The sequence below is a fragment of the Gouania willdenowi genome, chromosome 17, assembly GCF_900634775.1.
Source record: "Gouania willdenowi chromosome 17, fGouWil2.1, whole genome shotgun sequence".
Taxonomy (NCBI): domain Eukaryota; kingdom Metazoa; phylum Chordata; class Actinopteri; order Blenniiformes; family Gobiesocidae; genus Gouania; species Gouania willdenowi.
In genome coordinates, this window is record NC_041060.1 from 9,289,334 (window position 1) to 9,307,126 (window position 17,793).

Sequence of the window (17,793 nt, forward strand, 5' to 3'; positions counted from 1 at the left end):
GACCTATGCATATTTTTGACTTTCTGCATTTTGTATTTATGCTAAAAGTTTGTCCCATTTTGATCCATGCTTGTATGTCACATTAGCTAGCAGAGCTAACGTAACCTAGCTGTAAGCGGCCAAGTGTGACAATGCCATAAGCCCACTGCGTTGCCAGGTTTGACACAGGTGAAAGGAGAAGTAAAAGGCATTTATTCTATTATTATTTATTTATTTGTTTGTCTGTCTGTTAGCTGGATTACAGTACGTGAAAAGTAACAGATTTAGACAACATTTTAACCAAATATATACCAGAGATACGCCAGGGAAGATTCAATTAAATCTTGGAGTGCATCCGCATCAATATACTGATTGATGGATCAGTTTCAAAAATCAAATCTCTCATCATTGGTGAAATTTAAAAAAAATCATATTTTGGTTTGTAATTGACCAATTTTCATGACAATGATGTCATATTGGTTCCACCAAATCAGATTCAGAATGTATATTTCATTGCAATTCTTCCCAAATAATGGAGCAGCCCATTTGGACCTATACTGTATCAGTTGTAATGGGAATATGAATTTCTTTCAAGCCTTTAAAAATCCAGATATCTGCCAATATCTGGCACCTGGCGGAGGTTTTTGGTGTTCATTTTAAATCTATGTAGTACAATTATAAAAATACAAACATGTATTGGCTGTGTTACCATGTTGTTAAAAGTCACAATGCAAAAGCCACCAATGCCACCAAATACTGACCCTCACTTTTGTAGTCCCATAGAGCAGGGGTTCTCAACCTTGGGGTCCTGAGACACTGGGAGGGGGTCGCCAGATGCCTTTAAGATTTTTTTTAAAAATTTGAGCCCATTTTTGCTCATTTTTACCATTTTCTGCAACTACACCAAACTTGCCATATTTGAACCTATTTTCATCACTTTTTCTTGCCATATTTTTTATCCTTTAATACATTTTTGCTACATTAGTCCCATCTCTGCTACTTCTCCATCAAATTTCAATGCCTTTCAATCCCTTTCAACTAATTTTCCACATTAATAAACCCTTTCCACCACTTTTCCAACACTACACTGACCCATTGTTCACTTTTAACCTCTTTTCACCGTATTTCATGCCTATTTTAGCCAATTTAACCACATTCACGATTTGTCATGTCTATTATTTGCCAGTTTAAACTATTTATTCAACTTTTTGTCACTTTTACCCATAAAATTTCTGATTAAAACAATAATTTACATCTTTAAGATGACTATATACTATAGCGTAAATAATAATAAACGTCCTGGATAACAGTCGATAAATAAATAACTGTGGTTATCACAGATTCATAGAACAATGGACCATCATTTTGCTGACTTTATAGATGGGCCCCAAAAATCTCTCCCCTTTATTCCCCCTTATAGATGGCCCTGTCTACACATGACTGTTCTTCAATGTTCATGTCTGTGTTCAACCACCTTCAGCTACAGTGGGGGGTTGAGAACCACGTACTGCTATAGAGTAGACTAGGTTGTGGCATTGGTTTCATTCACTACCTGCGCTGGAATTTTTTACAGCACTTTTAAACATAGTTTGCAATTCATTTTGTTGTTTGTCTTTTACAGAAAAGCTGGCCTTATCCTCTCCCAGTTAGAGGAACTCTCCCATTGGTGCAAAGGCCTCCTGCAGGAGCCGAAGATTGGCCTTCGCCGGATGTCTCTGAAGTTCCTGTCCTGCCGTTACACCGACACCAAGGTGTTCGGTTTGAACTGGTCAGACATGGGGCCGGATGTGCACAAGGCCTGTGATGAGCAAACGCTGACGGTCATGTACAACGACTATGGAGAGCCTAAAGAGCTCTAAAGGTTTAACTTCAGTCAAATGAAAAAAAAAGCTTTTATACATACAGTATGAAACACAAAAAAAACACATTCATGAGCAAATATGTTATGGTTTTATTTATTCAGACAACTTTTTTCAGGACATTTACTTTGATCTCCTGATGTGTTTTGACTATCAGTCTTCCTCAGAGGCATCTACTGATTGCTTTGATATGTCCTCATGAGTTTTTTTCTGGGCATGGCCGACCTGAGAGTTCTCTCATGCTGGCCACGCCCCCTGTTGCCCGATGGTCTCTGGAGAAAAGAGTCCCATGTGTGGGAGATTAAAAATGTTCCTCACATCAAAGCAATCAGTAGATGCCTCTGAGGAAGACTGACAGTTGACAGCCCAAACATGTTTAGAGATCAAAGTCAATTTCCTGAAAAAGTTGCCTGAATAATTGAAACCGCAACATATTATTTAAAAAATAAAAAGACAAAATGAACTTGCTGGAAACCTTAATGAGCATTTAAAACGTTTTTCGTTGTTTAGCTACTTCCTGTAACATTGTTGATGCGTTCAACAGAAGCTATCCAAATCACCTCGGCCTCATAGCTTTGAAATTTTGTCACTAATCATTGTTTTTTGGGGGTTTTTTTACTGCTAAATCCACTTTCTTTAAGAAAGAAGCAGCTCTAAACATGACTGTACATTTTGTAGCTCTAACGCTTTCCTGGAAAACCTAGAACAGCTCTGAAAATGTAGTTTCTACAGAAAGAAATGAGCACAAGAACATGGAAGGTTTGTCAACGTAAAGACATAATGAACAGAGTTTATTTTAGACCTTTAAAAGTAACATTGTTCTTATGTTTTAGTGATATAGCGACTGAATGTAGTGTCCATAGTGTGCATTTTAAAATGATAAAGAGTAGCGCTAACTCACAATATTATCTCTATTATATATTGATATTATATATAATAGGCATAATTTACATCATTTATTATGAAGCGGCGATTGTAAGGTTACACATGCTAAAATAAACAGCAACTTTTTGCAACGTTTAGCAACAAATCACGTTTAAAAAAACTATTGTTAAATTTCAATATAACTGTTAATTATAAATATTAAATATAAATATAAATGGTATATATGAATATAAAGGTAAATGTTAAATCTAAAGGTTAAATGTTGAATCTAAATTTTAAATGTTGAATGTCACATGTGAAACTAAATATTTAGCAAATATGCAAATTCACCTTGGGTACCAAAATAAAAGTTCATTCCAGTGAAATTGCATATTGGTTAAATATTTAGTTTCACTCATGACATTTAATTTTAACATTTAGATTTAGATTTAACATTCAGATTTTACATTTAAATTTAGATTAAACATTTATATTTAACATTTAAGATTGAAGATTTAGATTTAACATTTAGATTTAGATGTAGATTTAACATTTATATTTTACATTTTAGATTTACATTTAACATTTAGATTTAACATTTAGATTTAGATCTAGATTCAACATTCAGATTTAACATTTATATTTTACATTTTAGATTTACATTTAACATTTAGGTTTACATTTAACATTTAGATTTAGATTTAACATTTAGATTTAACATTTATACTTTTCATTTATACTTTTCATTTATACTTTTCATTTATATTTAATATTTAACATTTAGATTTAGATTTAACATTTACATTTAATATTTACATTTAACATAGAAAAAAAATCACAAAATTCACAAGTATTGCTGTAAAGCTAGTCAAAAGTAACTTAAAAATATTCACATCCTTTTTTTAAGTGGGGTTTGTAGCTAAATGTTGCAAAAAGTTGCTGTTTTGTTTTAGCATACGTAAGTTTACAATCAATGCCCCATAGTTTATATATTGTCTCTATGAACATTTACATTATATCTGACAGTATTTTTTTTGTTTAAAACAGTAATTGTTGAACCTTACACTCCCTGTAAGAATTCACTGGGTTTTAATCTTTAAATTTGCAACTTTATATGTTTGAATGTCATGTAAAATGTTTTTTTGTTTTTTTAAAACAAAGAACAATGCGCTTATTGTGAGTATTTCTTGCTTATATTTGTAAGTTAATTTGCTGTATATACAACCTATATATTAGTTGTTCAATGTGAGTAAAGTGTGGAGATGTCGAACAAATGCTAATATATTGTAAATTAACTATTACGTTTCTCTTATGCAGATTATCAAAAGCAATGCTTGTAGATTTCTGTATAGGCAGCAAGTATTTCAGACATTTGTCACATTATTGCACATTGCAGTGTTTCATTTCTCTACGTAGAGTAATATTTCCTAATCTGTGCTTTAGTAGATTATCGTCAGTGCTTTTTTAGTCTTTAAACAGATTAACACACTGATAGTTGAATAGTGAGAGCAGGTTTGACTGCATTTGGTCTGATTGTAGAAAAGAAAAGATTGTAGGTGACACATGAACGCCTATAGTTGGAGAAACGGTTTAGCTTTGAGAATGATATGAAGCAAACATGTACTTTCTGCATGACTTATTGTCTCTATGCTATATGTGGCATCGTAAATGAAGATTTTTCACTTAGATCTTTGCTACCTAATGAATAACAATAAATAATATATTATAAAAAAGATGGATGTAAGACCATTTATTTAATTGAATTTAATTATCCATTGAATCTATTTTAATTATTATTATTATTCTATTTTTTTCTTTAACCATCACCAATAATATTGCCCATTATCTGTCAACTGCCATGAAAAGATTATGGAGCTAAAAAAGATGGATGTTAAGTTTATTTTTTCATTCATTCATTTAATTCAATTTAATTCTCCCTTGAATTATTATTATTATTATTATTATTATTATTATTATTATTATTATTATTTATTTATTTTTTAATTAATCCACATTTTCTCTACCCATCAGCAATAATATTGCCCATAATCTGCCAACGTCCATGAACAAAGCATGGAGCAAAAATAAATAAAAACACATGAGCACATTTGAAAGAAATACAAACACTTAATTTTATTCATGGTGATTGGTCAGAATGCGACTCTTTCAGTCACTAACACTGTCAAAAAATGTCATACGTAAAAAAAAACAACAAAAAAACCCCAAATCATCAAGAAACACATAAAATGTTTATTTAATGTGATACCGCAAACTTTTAAGAACACGATTATACGTACACAGACAATGAAATGAAGAGTTTCACATCTATACATGCCACATCTGTGTCTTACACATATCATTCTTCACTTTTTATTGACATTTTAACGACCATTTGTGTCAAATAAGTTGATGGTACAAATTGTTTTGCATGTTTTTGCTGAAAACACACACAAAGGTCCTGCATTTACAGTATGTGCTTGTTTGCAGACAAAAAAAACAACTTTATTGACGTGTATACTGCATGTTTATTGTCTGATATATATTTATTTTGTCTTCACATGTCTGAAACAAAACAAATTTAATTCTGTCACTAATAGGAAATCTACTGTATGTTAGGTTTATCAGATGCATTAAAATATACACGTTCTTACATTCCCAGTAGCTACATATCGGTAGCAGCCTGAGCTAACTGGGTGATGAAACTGGTTTTCCTTGAACCCTTCATGTGAAAAAAAACTTCAACCAGTTCAGTTTAATGTTTTGAGTTGATTGAAATTCAAATGTTTGAAAGTGCACCATCCAGTATAATTTTCTGGTACAGCCAGTACTTTTAGTAACTTTTTCCCAAAACAAATCAACGTTTTAAAAAAGGTAAAAAGGTACTTGAGTCCATTTATAACATTTGATCCAATTCTGATCATTTGATTCATTTGGTCCAGTTTGAACTGCTTTTCTCTTGCTTCTCCCTAAATCCAACGTTGAACTTATACTCCTAACCTTCTTAAGGAATAAGTAAGTGTCATATTATCTTGCACATGTATATACACACAGATATAAAAAAGTAAATAAACTAGCAGGTCTTTATTCGTTGCCAATATGTAAAGTCGTATAATCATGTAAAGTCAAACTGGGGTCACATTGTTTCGTTATAAGATGTTTAAAAAGGAGATGTATATTGTTTCCTTGTATACATTCTACAGTTTGAATGCTTTACAGAAGGAGAACATGCATCCCTCCATTTTTACTGTGTATTTCCTCCCCCGCCTCCTTCCAAATGCGGGGCTTTGCCTCTGTTCTCCTCAGCGTTGGGATCCCGACAAGTGCACTCGTCCTGATTACAGTCTGCCCCGAACTGAATGACCTGTAAAAAAAAAAAAACAGCAACTGTCAGTTCTTCACTTCAGATCTTGGAACATGAATCATTTTAAAGCTGGTTGTAATTGAATTCTGATTGCATTTTGCCCCCTATTATATATTGAGAACATGAAAGACAGCGAGATAAAAGGATTTTTATTATTATTATATTGGCTACGGTTACATGATGTTTTTTTAATTCGGAATTTATTATTCTGAATTAAATAATTCTGAATTAAAGTGTTATGCTTCGTGTTTACATGGAAACTGTCATTCCAAATTGAGGTTCACATGGAAAACAGGTTGATTCTGTTTTATTCAATTCCGCTTTAGGTCTGGGGGTTGGGAAGGGTTCTGATTGGACAGGTAGCGAACGTGACTTATCACGTCTATCGGGAAAAAACCTGGACCACATACTGTAATAAGAAATGTTTTCACTTATATTTTGATTGTAGTTTTGAAGCAGCAGCTTGACAATGACATACTGTTTTATTTTGGTCTGCTGAGGAGGAGGAGGAGGAGATAGAAAACCGTACTTTGGCCAATCAAAGCCAGCAGTAAATGTTCGTGTGTGTGTAATATGTCCGTGTGAATGTCTGCATGTTTATGCTGCCGTTATTTTGTCACCGCGCGTCATTGCGACAGGACCAGCATGTGCAGAACGACCCGGAATGAAAGGTTTACAAAATCAAGGAATTATTCCATTCGGAATTAAAATCTGAATAAATCAGCCACTTAATTCAGATTTAAATTTAAATCAGAATTGCCATTTTCATTCGGAATGAGGTGTTTACAAGGCCAGTTTAAAGAGGATTTAACTTTTATCCTTAATGAAAGGGGAGTTAAAGATCTCATGTAAACGTTGCCACTGAGGATGCAGTGGTTCCCAAACGGGGGTACGGGGGTACAGGTGCACATTGCAGGGAGTACTCGTAAAGATTTAACAATTAATTTCAAAATATTTGGGAAATGTTCCTGGTTCCTTTTTAGGCATTTTTTTTGACAGATTCACCACAAACTAACAGTTCTATTGCTCAATAAAATATTATATTTTCTTGTAATTTATTGAAATATAGGATTATTTTATGCTGTAAAGGCAATTTTATCACACTAGGAGACAATAATTGGCTACGTTTTACAAAGGAGACCATATTTGCTTAATATTTGCTTAATATATTTTTAAATAAATGCCATTTATTATTTTGAAGTTGTAGATTAAGCCTTAGGAAACCAATGCTCAAGACACAGTTAGAGGTTTAGCTGAGTCCGCTGTCCTACAAATGATATGGAGAGGGGGTACACATGATTTGAGAAAAATGCAAAGGGGGTACACGGGACAAAAATTATTGGGAACCACTGCGCTACAGTTTTATATGGTAGGTGTGGCAGAAACCTTCTAAAACGGACTTTTCTTTGTACTCATTAGCATCATTTTCTGCATTTCCTCACACATTTCATAGTGTGCTTCCAACAGACCTCTAGAGGTCGATAAAACTTTAGTCAAATGATTTAAAGTAGCCTTTGAACGGCAAGCTGATGCTCTGGGGTCTTTGGGGAGAGGGAGGCGGGCAGGGCGGCAGTGCTGCTGCTGCTGGAGGTAAACGAATGAACACATGTTAGGAATCAACAACACGAGGCTGCCAACTCTTGTCTAGGACGAGAGCCATCTCCACAGGTTGCAAAATAAACTTTGGTGCCCCACGTAGCAATCTGTTCCTAGAAATGTAAACACTGGCTTCCAGCGTGGAGGAGTGATGGGACGATTGAAAGGAAAAGGGAGAGAGACACGAACGGGAGTGGAAAGCAAAGAAAGGGAAAGGATTACAGCAATCAATGATGGAGAGATGGAGGGAGGTAACAGATTGTCCACCTCCAGCGATGATTACCCATGTTTGGAGGGAAACGGGGATAATGGCTGGGTAATGGTTTTACTGGGGGGGCAATCAAAGAGCTGGATTGGCTTCTGTGACCGTGCCAGCATGGCCAGTTACTGTAGGTGGTCAAGGAAAGCCAAGAAAAAGTTCTGATTACCATCTTTAATATGTAATCTTTGAATAAAGAAAGGTGGAAAAAAGTTGTTTCTTTAAAGCAGTGTTTCTCAAATGGGGGTATGTGTACCTCTAGGAGTACGTAGTGGCACTTCAGGGGGTACATGAGAGAGATAGAGTGGAAAATTAACAAATAAAGTGTCAGTCTTGGTCCCACCCCAATAGTGAGATGACCGGCAATGATAAAAACTATAGAAATAAATCTATTGGGGAGCAACTAACCAGGGTTTTTCAACATTGGGGTCGGGACCCCATGTCAATTTAAATAGATTTCTGCATTTTTGTAAGGAAAATGTATTTGTATAGCGCATTTCATAAACAATGTAACTCTGTTAACTCAATCATTAAATCGCGACCCTTTTTTTTTTTTTTTTTTTTTTTTAGGATTCAACCAACCAAATTTAGTTTTTCAAAAATAGCTGTTGAAAACGCATACATAATCTTTTTTAAAACATCAATCTATATACCATATAACAATATCCACAGCGTGCCTTTCAAAATAAGAGTTATGTTTGACCAGCTGTCCGCGACCCACTTTTGGGTCCCGACCCACCAGTTGAGAACCCCTGCTTTACATGATCAAAAAGTGCAACAGACAACATGCAACAGCTTAAAAATCAATAAGAACATTAAAATCAGCTGCAAAACATTTAAAATCATTAGTAAAAACATTTAAATCATTAAATAATTTAAAAAAATGCAAACAACTGTATTTCTATGTTTTCACTTTGTGAATATAAATGTAGTTCAACTAAAATGCAGTAAAAAACATGATCAAATACTAATTCTAGAAATAAAATGTCTTTAGGGTCACCAGAAATTGGGGTCACGATCCAAAAAAGTTGCAAACCACTGCACTAAATACTTTTTCTTTCTACTTATTTACAAAATAAGTCTCTTTAAAATGTGTGTTAACACTGATTCATTCCATCATTATGCTCTATAGTTGTTTTTAAATAGTTTTATGAGCAAAACATTGTAGAAATAAGAAAGAGGGGGTACTTGAGCCAAAAGAGTTTGAGAGCCACTGCTTTAAAGCATATTTCTGTGTGTTTTTTAAGCCCCGTCACAGATAAATACACCAGTCTGGCTTACAGGAGTAAAATAATTTTTCCATCTGTCCTTTGTAGCTTTTTACGTCTGTGCAACCTGAAACTATTTTTACCAAATCAACGTTTACTGTCTGCTTTCTTTAATGTTGAAGCATATCAAAGCTGTTCCCTGATACACAGGAATCATACTGTATCTTCTCCTTTCCTTTTACATCTGTAAAATACAGCTGATGCTTTCTTAAGTTTGTGTGTGGAACAGGCTTCATGCAGTGCTAAATAAAGCACACAGTAAGAAACGGGCCAGGCAAGCACTTAATAGTTGGCGTTCAGACTTTGTGCAGGAAGAAAATGTCATCAAACTATCAAATGCGCCTCCAGTCTATGTGAGTTCCACTCAGCGCAGTCAGAGTTGGGAAGTGTTTAACAGTTACCTGTAAGTAATTTAAACTATTAAAAAATCATATATAATACTAAAAGTTTAGTCAAGTAACTTTCTTTAATAGTCCTTGTAAAGCAACCAGGACGGTAAGTCCATGCCTTCAAGAAACAGAATATTTTTTGAACAATTTGAGGCAAATTTTTGCTTATTTTTACCTTTTTTCTGCAACTACACCAAACTTATCACTTTTTCTTGCCATATTTTGACTCATTGTAATGCATTTTTACTACATTACTGCCATTTTTTGCCACTTCTCCATAAAATTCCAATGCCTTTTCTGAACATATTGTAGCCACAGCTGCCCTGGGGCAGATTGACAGAGGCGAGGCTGCCATAGTGTGCCATTGGTCCCTCCGACCACCACCAACACACACACACACTCTAGGCAATGTGGGTAAAGTGCCTTGCCCAAGGACATAATGACAATGACTTGGCTGGAGCGGGTTTTGAACCCTCAACCCTTAGTTGACCCATTATTGTCACCTTTAACCTCTTTTCACCATATTTCATCCTTATTTTTTTACCAAATTAACCACACTTTGTAATGCCGACTATTTGCCAGTATAAACTAATTGCTCCAATATTGACTCTTTGAACCCTTTTCACCACTTTTTCTGTTCGTTTTTTGGCCACTCTAATTTGCAACTTTTAACCAATTTTTGTGCTTTTTAAAATCCCACTCCATCACCTTTTCTACCATTTCTGGTCATTTTTAACCCATTTTATTTCTGATGAAAACAAGGATTTACATCTTTAAAATGACTAGATACTATGGACTAAATAACACTTCCTGAATAACATTGGATATTATTCAGATCAATAAATAAATATGGTTATCACAGATTCATAGAACAATGGACCATCATTTTGCTGACTTTATGGACGGACCCCAAAAATCTCTCCCCTTTATTCCCCATTATAGATGGTCCTGTCTCTACATGACTGTTCTTCAATGTTCATGTCTGTGTTCAAACACCTTCAGGTACAGTGGGGGTCCCCGGTTTCTGCTATTTTTATTTTGGGGGTCACGGTACCCAACCTGAGCCTGACGAGACCCAACTGTATTGACGGACTTGGGCCAGTTTCTGACAGATTCTATTTGGGCTTATGGTCATTACCGTGCGCTTGTTTCCGTGTTTACTCATCTGGTGACATTTCCAAATGCTTTTAGGAAGCAGGAAAGATTTGACCTGTATCAGGCTCGGAAAAAAAAATGCACTCCGATTCGCATTCTAGCACCGCTCAATCTCAGTCGTGTCTCCTATGTACGTAAGTAGTACAGCTGACTTCTAGCTGTAACTGCACGGATGCATACCTGTCAAGTTTTGGATTTGAAAATAAAGGACATTTTCTGGCGCCCACTACGAGCCGTCCCACCCGCCCAACCAAGCTCCAGTATCCCTTATATTTTAAGAAAAGTGTACAAGAAATCTAAAATACCCACTTGTCAACCACTTACTAAACAAAATTATGTGATTAGAATCTGGTAGGTCGACCTTTATTAACATTGAAATGCTGTGAACATTCCTACTAGGGCTGGGTGATATGGACCAAAACTCATACCTCAATATATTTTCTCAAAATGGTGATATATGATATAAATCTAGATAATTTTTTCAAATAAAGTCTGATCAGAAAGACAATTCTGGGTTAAATTTGCTGATGCAAAATGCTACACAGACACATTCATTAACAAACAGCTGCACAATATGTGACACTCATTAATTCATCTAACTGAGCTTTACATGTTGTTCTGAGAAGTAAAATCAGCGACTCCTAAAACTAATATTTTGTTTCATGTGATATATGAAATATTATAGTTTTCTATATCGCCAAAATAGAAAACTCGATATATCGCCCAGCCCTAATTCCTAAATTATAAAACAGCCTAAATAAAAACATAAATGTGTATATGAAACACATGTGTTTATTTAATATACTTACAGTTCATATACAAGTCAACACGTTGCATATTTACTGTTAATTTAACATTGCTTATCTTTAAGTTAGACATTAACATTTTATTTTCATTATATATTTTCTTATAATTTCTCATGCTCACTCATGTGGTTCTCTGTATTCACTAATGACTTATTAGACACATTTGTTTTGAAGAATTTACATTCTTTAACACTTTATTAAATAAGTGTATATTTGTGGCGCTTGTGATTGGCTGATTTTTTTTGCTGACTTACGTGGTTAGTTCCTCTGTGGGAGACGTTAAAATCTCAGTTATTAATCTAACAGAACATGTAACTGTGTCCCATCTTGATGCTCTTTATGAAGATAAACTCTGTCACATTTCACAATGTGTTTACACCAGTTCTTTGTTTTTTTTTTGCCAGAACGTCTTCATTCATCATCTCTTTTCTGAGTTGTTTTCGGGTTTGTTGCCGCTGTCAGCACTAATCTCGCGAGAACTGTCTCACAGGCCATTTCAGGTGTCAGTTCTTGCGAGGCTAGTGACGGCGTTCAGTTTAGTAAGGCATCTTTTAATTATTATTACATTAAAATATGGGATATTTATGGGAAAATACTAAAAAGGGAAGATGGCGGGAAAGAGGGGTAAAATACGGGAGTTTCCCGGCCAAAACGGGATACTTGACAGGTATGGGGATGCGCAACCAACAAGTATCCACAATAATAACTCCAGACTGATCAAAAGTAGTTATTACACACATCATTTTGTTGTCTGGAGCAATATGTGAAGCAATATTAAAGAAAATGTGGAGGAAAGCACTATATTAAAAGAAGGTAGTGTCAACACTACACTGTAATCAACAATATGATGATGTGGATTGTACTTTAAGGGATAAAATCATGCAAAAAAGTTATTCAAATGTGTTTTGATTTTTAATAAATGTGCACATATTTTGATTATTTATTGAGTACTAAATGCAACAATAGTTATGGTATATAAATATCCAATACAGGGACCCTTTAAAGAAACACAGCTTTGGATCATACAACGTGGTTCTTTTTCTGCTAGTTGTTGGGTACCTGCCTCCAGGGTCACAAAAGACACAAATACTCTGAACATAATAATAACTAAAAATGATTTCAAGAATATAATAAATAATAGACTCCCGTCATCTCCATCTCCTCATAGTGTCTCATTGGGTGCATTTGGTGTCACTACACTCCTGAGTAAAACCTTTAGATAAATAGAAATATTAAAAGGTTATCATTTAATCAAAAGTGTAACACTATAGCCTTTAAAAATTTTAATCTTTGCAAAAATCCTGTCAGGCAAGCAAAAATACTTTAAATGGTTGAGCTAAAGACATTAGCATGTCCATTGCTGTTGAGTTTAGATATATCAGAAGCAGCTGACAAAATGTATTATTAGGTAGAAAGTAAACACTTACGTTCTTGGCTATTTCTACCTCGTGTCTATTAACAGAGGAAGTTCACTTTGTTGGTGTTGAAAACGTGTGGGTTTTCTACACTTGCAAAAGGTGGCGTCATGTAAAAGCTGATTGTTGTGAATACACGTCTGCTAATTCTTGGTTTCCTCCCTCTGCTCCGTCACCCCCTCCTGAAGCCACAGTGGCCGTTCTGATGAAGACTCAGCGGTTGAGTTCACTTCCTCAGAACGAGCTGTGCTCGCTGAGGCGCAGTTTTACAGAGGCCGAGTGAACCGCAGCGCGTCAGACACCTCTGTGCTCCCTCACTGTTGCCCTGCGCTCCCTCTTCCCCTGTAAAAAGAGCAGTTAGTGGCAGTCTGGCAGCTCGTTTATTATGACGGCAGCTACACACTCGCTGAACTCTTTTCTCTATTTAAGAAAGGGGGCCGCCATTGAGTCATGGCGTGCTGCGGACATGAAGTAGACAGGCATGGGCCTCGGCCAGCTCAAGGCCATCGGAATTAATAGGCAGGGCCCCTAAATGAGTGTCAGGAATACGTGCCTGTACAGTAGCCAAATAGGTTATATTGCAAAGGCTAGGCTAGTAGTGCATGTGAGCAACTTCCCAAACGTCCACACGCGATATACTGCAAAAGTACTTATGAAAGCTCCGAAAAATAAAGGAAAAAGATGTTGTTTATATAGAAGTAGTTGATGGAACGAGTGGCCTAGTTTCCACTGCTGCCTGACCCGGACTTCACTCATTATTATTCATAGCATTCCTCTTAGCCACCCAACATATACAGCAAATCTTTTGGAGTGTTTTTTTCAGTTCAGCGTGATACATTTTCCCTCTTGTAGCAGAACATGAACATGCTCTCACTGGGGAACTCATGCAAGGGTGGATAAACACCAAGCAATCTGTAGTTTAATGTTTTATTTCAAAAAAGGTGCTTAAATTCATGCCTGTTACATTAAGGGATCTCAAACACAAACACATTTCTCACTTATTCAGAAAACTTTTTTACGAGGAGTTTATGTTCCGAACACTCTCATAGTTGAGTGGAAAACGTGTTCCTAACTGCCCAATAAATTCTATATTCAAGAGTTTCCTGAAGCCACGAGTAGTTACCTCAGCAATAAAGCAAAGCCCCCAAATATGAAAGAAAAGATGGTGCATAGTGGCATGCGGTGATGAAAACCTGCTTATTTACTATTTGAGTGGAAAAGCCAGAGGGTCCAGGTCTCTTATGTTCCATTAAGCCCAGATGAGGGAGCGTAAATACTAGCCGTCGTTAACAGGGAGTGAAGGGGGGGAAAGTAGCAGGTTCTGTGTTTGTTTGCTTTGTTAGAGTCTCCTGCGTAGAGGTGCAGCGTTCTGGCCAAAAAAGACAGAAATCCACTGCTGTAAACAGGAAGAGTCAGGCTCAAAAGCTCTGCCTTGATTTGCATGGTGCAAACCACCAAATAACACCTCTTTAACAATCTTATAGGGCAGTGGTTCTCAACCTTTTCAGTCCGAGACCCCCAAAATAAAAGTGCCAGAAACCAGGGACCCCCACTGTACCTGAAGGTGGTTGAACACAGACATGAACATTGAAGAACAGTCATGTGGAGACAGGGTCATCTATAAGGGAGAATAAAGGGGAGAGATTTTTGTGGCTCATCCATAAAATCAGCAACATGATGATCCATTGTTCTATGAATCTGTGATAAACACATTTATTTATTTATCTGAATAATATCCACTTTTATCCAGGGAGTTTATTATTATTTGTGCCATAGTACATAGTCATCTTAAAGATGTAAATCGTTTTTTTAATCAGAAATAAAATGGGTTAAAAGTGACCAAAAATGGTGAAAAAGCCGGTGAAATGAAATTTTAAAACCCACAGAAATTGGTTGTATAAAGGATTTCAAGTGTCAATATTGGAACAACTAGTTTAAACTGCCAAATAATGGACATGACAAATCACGAGTGTGGTTAAATTGGCAAAAAAAATGAGAATGAAATATAGTGAAAAGAGGTTAAAAGTGACAATAATGGGTCAACATATGCAACATTAGGTGGGAAAAATACAGTCATAACACACCAACAAAAGCCACAACACACCAACCTCTGCTGGTGTGTTGTGTTGTGTGGCCCTTGTGGGCCACCGTGGAAAAGTGTTGAAAAGGGTTTATAAGTGCCGAAAAAGACTTGAAAGTGGAAAAAATGTGCAGAAAAGGCATTGAAATGTGATGGAGAAGTGGCAAAAATGAAAGTAATGTAGCAAAAATTCATTAAAAGGAGCAAAATTATGGCAAGAAAAAGTGATGAAAATAGGTTAAAATATGGCACGTTTGGTCTAGTTGCAGAAAAAGGGTAAAAATAAGCAAAAATTGGCTCAAACTGTTCAAAAACTGGTTAGTTTTTTAAAGGCATCTGGAGAACCCCTCCCAGCATCTCGCGACTCTAAATGGGATCCTGACCCCAAAGGTTGAGAACCTCTGTCTTAGGGTATTAACAGGCTTTTTTGTGAACTGATTATTTCATTAAACAGGACTAAAGCGTGCTAAAATAAGTTTTCAATGATGTGTAAACAGAGCTCACGGGGTGCGTCTTTGGATGTGTGTGTGTTTACCTTTCTGGATGAGAGTGTGGACGGGCAGCAGTCTCCTCCATCATACTGGCAGTAGGCTCTGTTGTTGATGGTGTCACACCAGCCATCTCCTCCAAAAGGCTAGACACACAAGTTACAAACATGTACTAGTGTTAGGGTCCAAATCTTTTCACCCACATAGCATAGGCTATTAGAAATATGCTCGCCAACCGGGAGGAAACAGAGGCTACACTGTCAATAAATCAAAGCATTTGGTAGAAAACGATAGAAAACCAGTAATTATGCAGAACAAGGAAAGACGGGGCCAAGTCGTAGGTTTGGCAAAGGGCACGAAATGAGGGAAAAACAACCTCTGATAAGTACACAAGAAGTGGAAATGGGCCATCAGTTCAAAACAGCAGGTTTGATGGGAAACAGTCGCCTGACTTGGACTGTGTTCGAAATGGCATACTGGTACAAACTCAATGAGTATATACTGTCTACTATATACTATAAGTATGGTTAGGATGAATAGGATGATGACCGTTCCCACTGAAATATACTTCCAAGCAGAGGTGACTTAGTAGTAGAAGTACTTAAGTAGTTTTTCTGGTGTCTGTACTTTACTTAAATATTTATTTTTTTGGCGACTTTTAACTTTTACTCCTTACTTTTTAAAACAAATATCTGTACTTTCTACTCCTTACATTTTAAAAATGAGCTTGTTACTTTTAAGACCTTTCAAGATGATGCCACGATGCAAAAAGATGCAAAATATTGTTAGTTTGACCTTTTTTCTGTCAGGCAGATCCCTTAGTTTTATGTTTAACATTTTCAAATGTTAAACTAATTTGTATTTTATTTTCTTAAAACATTTTGTTTACAAATTCTATGAATAATGAGTGCTAAATTATCCAGGTGTTCATAAAGGGTAACAGATTTAATGTATTTCCATGTAGCAGTTTTTTACAGCTTCTTAAAAAACTCAAAGCTTCTGTTCTGGGTTTTATTTGAGCATTTGCACATATTTTTTTTTCTTGACACATTTGATTTACGTATTTATTATGAGTGCTAAATTCTCATGATGTTCAAAAGTAGCAGATGTAACGTGTTTCCATGTACCAGTATTCTGGTTATCCTGTCTTATTATTGAAGCAACATTTGTTTTACTTTTTTACTTAAGTACATTTAATAGCATCTACTTTTTTACTTTTACTCAAGTAAGGGAGCAACTTCAATACTTTTACTTTTACCAGAATCATTTTTCTATACTTTTATTTTATTGCTGAAGACTAGTACTTTTGCCGCCTCTGCTTCCAAGTTTCCCAAGATACATTTTGAACCTACAATGACAAAATCCTGAAGCACACTGAGGCTAAATATCTCCATTGATTCACCACCTTTGAAAGTTCTGAAGGCATTTTGAGCGAGAAACGTGGTCATTTGACCCATAAAACTCACGGAAACACATTTCACGCTGACATTTCGGAGACACGCCATTGTGCAACTGAAAAAAACTCTGGTTAACTTCAAAACAAGAGCCCTATTTACAAAAGTGTTAAAAAGCTAATGGACGATAAGAGAAGATGCTTTTGTTTTGAAAAGGGATGTTTGATTTTTAGCTTGAAGCCGGTCCCAGGACGATTTTACATTCTGCTCGCAATGCATCATGGGGCAGTTGAGTATGACTAGTGTGCCCACTGTGCTTACTTCCAAAATGTCCCTATATAGTATACTTCTGGGTATTTCTTGCGTAATCAATCTTTTCATACTATTTAATGTGAACGCACCACATACTAAATTTGAAGTCAAACTTAGTATGAGTGTCTTTTCAAACGCAGCGTTTTTCCACATTCATTTTCTGACTGATCAAAAATGTCCTTTTTTCGTCAGAGAATGGAAACTAATAGTATTGATTTAAACGACAGTTAAATCCTCATGTGGTAACAGTTTAAAATCCCTCAGTTTCTTTGTGTTTCCTCAGACAAATTACTGGACGAATTGGGTAAGATTCTTTTAAATTCCTGCAAGCTGAGTAGATTTCTGCTGCTTTCTCTTTACTTCCAATGACTCCCTTTTTGCACCAAAAAAAAACATCTATTCAATCATTGTATTTAAGATGAAAGACTCTTAGCTGCGATCACAACGTCTAACATCTTTCCAATTTGTACTCTAGGGATGTGGTGGATATTTTTCTTTAGATTGAAGGCATTTAATAGCTTGTAGTCTTACACACTGACCACGTGCAGTTATTTTAACGGCCAGGCGT

At 35.8% G+C, this 17,793-nt stretch overlaps 2 protein-coding genes across 6 annotated transcripts in view; one reads left to right on the forward strand and one right to left on the reverse strand.

Annotated features, from left to right (window-relative positions):
* Positions 1-2,850, forward strand: part of astn1 (astrotactin 1) — a 385,350-nt gene extending 382,500 nt beyond the window's left edge. For 3 of the 4 annotated variants that reach the window (XM_028473731.1, XM_028473732.1, XM_028473733.1), the window contains one exon: positions 1,601-1,838. In XM_028473731.1, the coding sequence (XP_028329532.1) occupies positions 1,601-1,838 (238 nt within the window). Of the gene's footprint in view, positions 1-1,600 lie in introns of all 4 variants that reach the window. The other variant, XM_028473730.1, reaches the window with a different exon arrangement.
* A 1,959-nt stretch (positions 2,851-4,809) lies between these two features.
* Positions 4,810-17,793, reverse strand: part of pappa2 (pappalysin 2) — a 78,714-nt gene continuing 65,730 nt past the window's right edge. For both annotated transcript variants that reach the window (XM_028473729.1, XM_028473727.1), the window contains 2 exons: positions 15,567-15,665; positions 4,810-6,063 (listed from right to left, as the gene is read on the reverse strand). In XM_028473729.1, the coding sequence (XP_028329530.1) occupies positions 5,944-6,063; positions 15,567-15,665 (219 nt within the window). In that variant the 3' untranslated portion in view covers positions 4,810-5,943. The remainder of the gene's footprint in view (positions 6,064-15,566; positions 15,666-17,793) is intronic.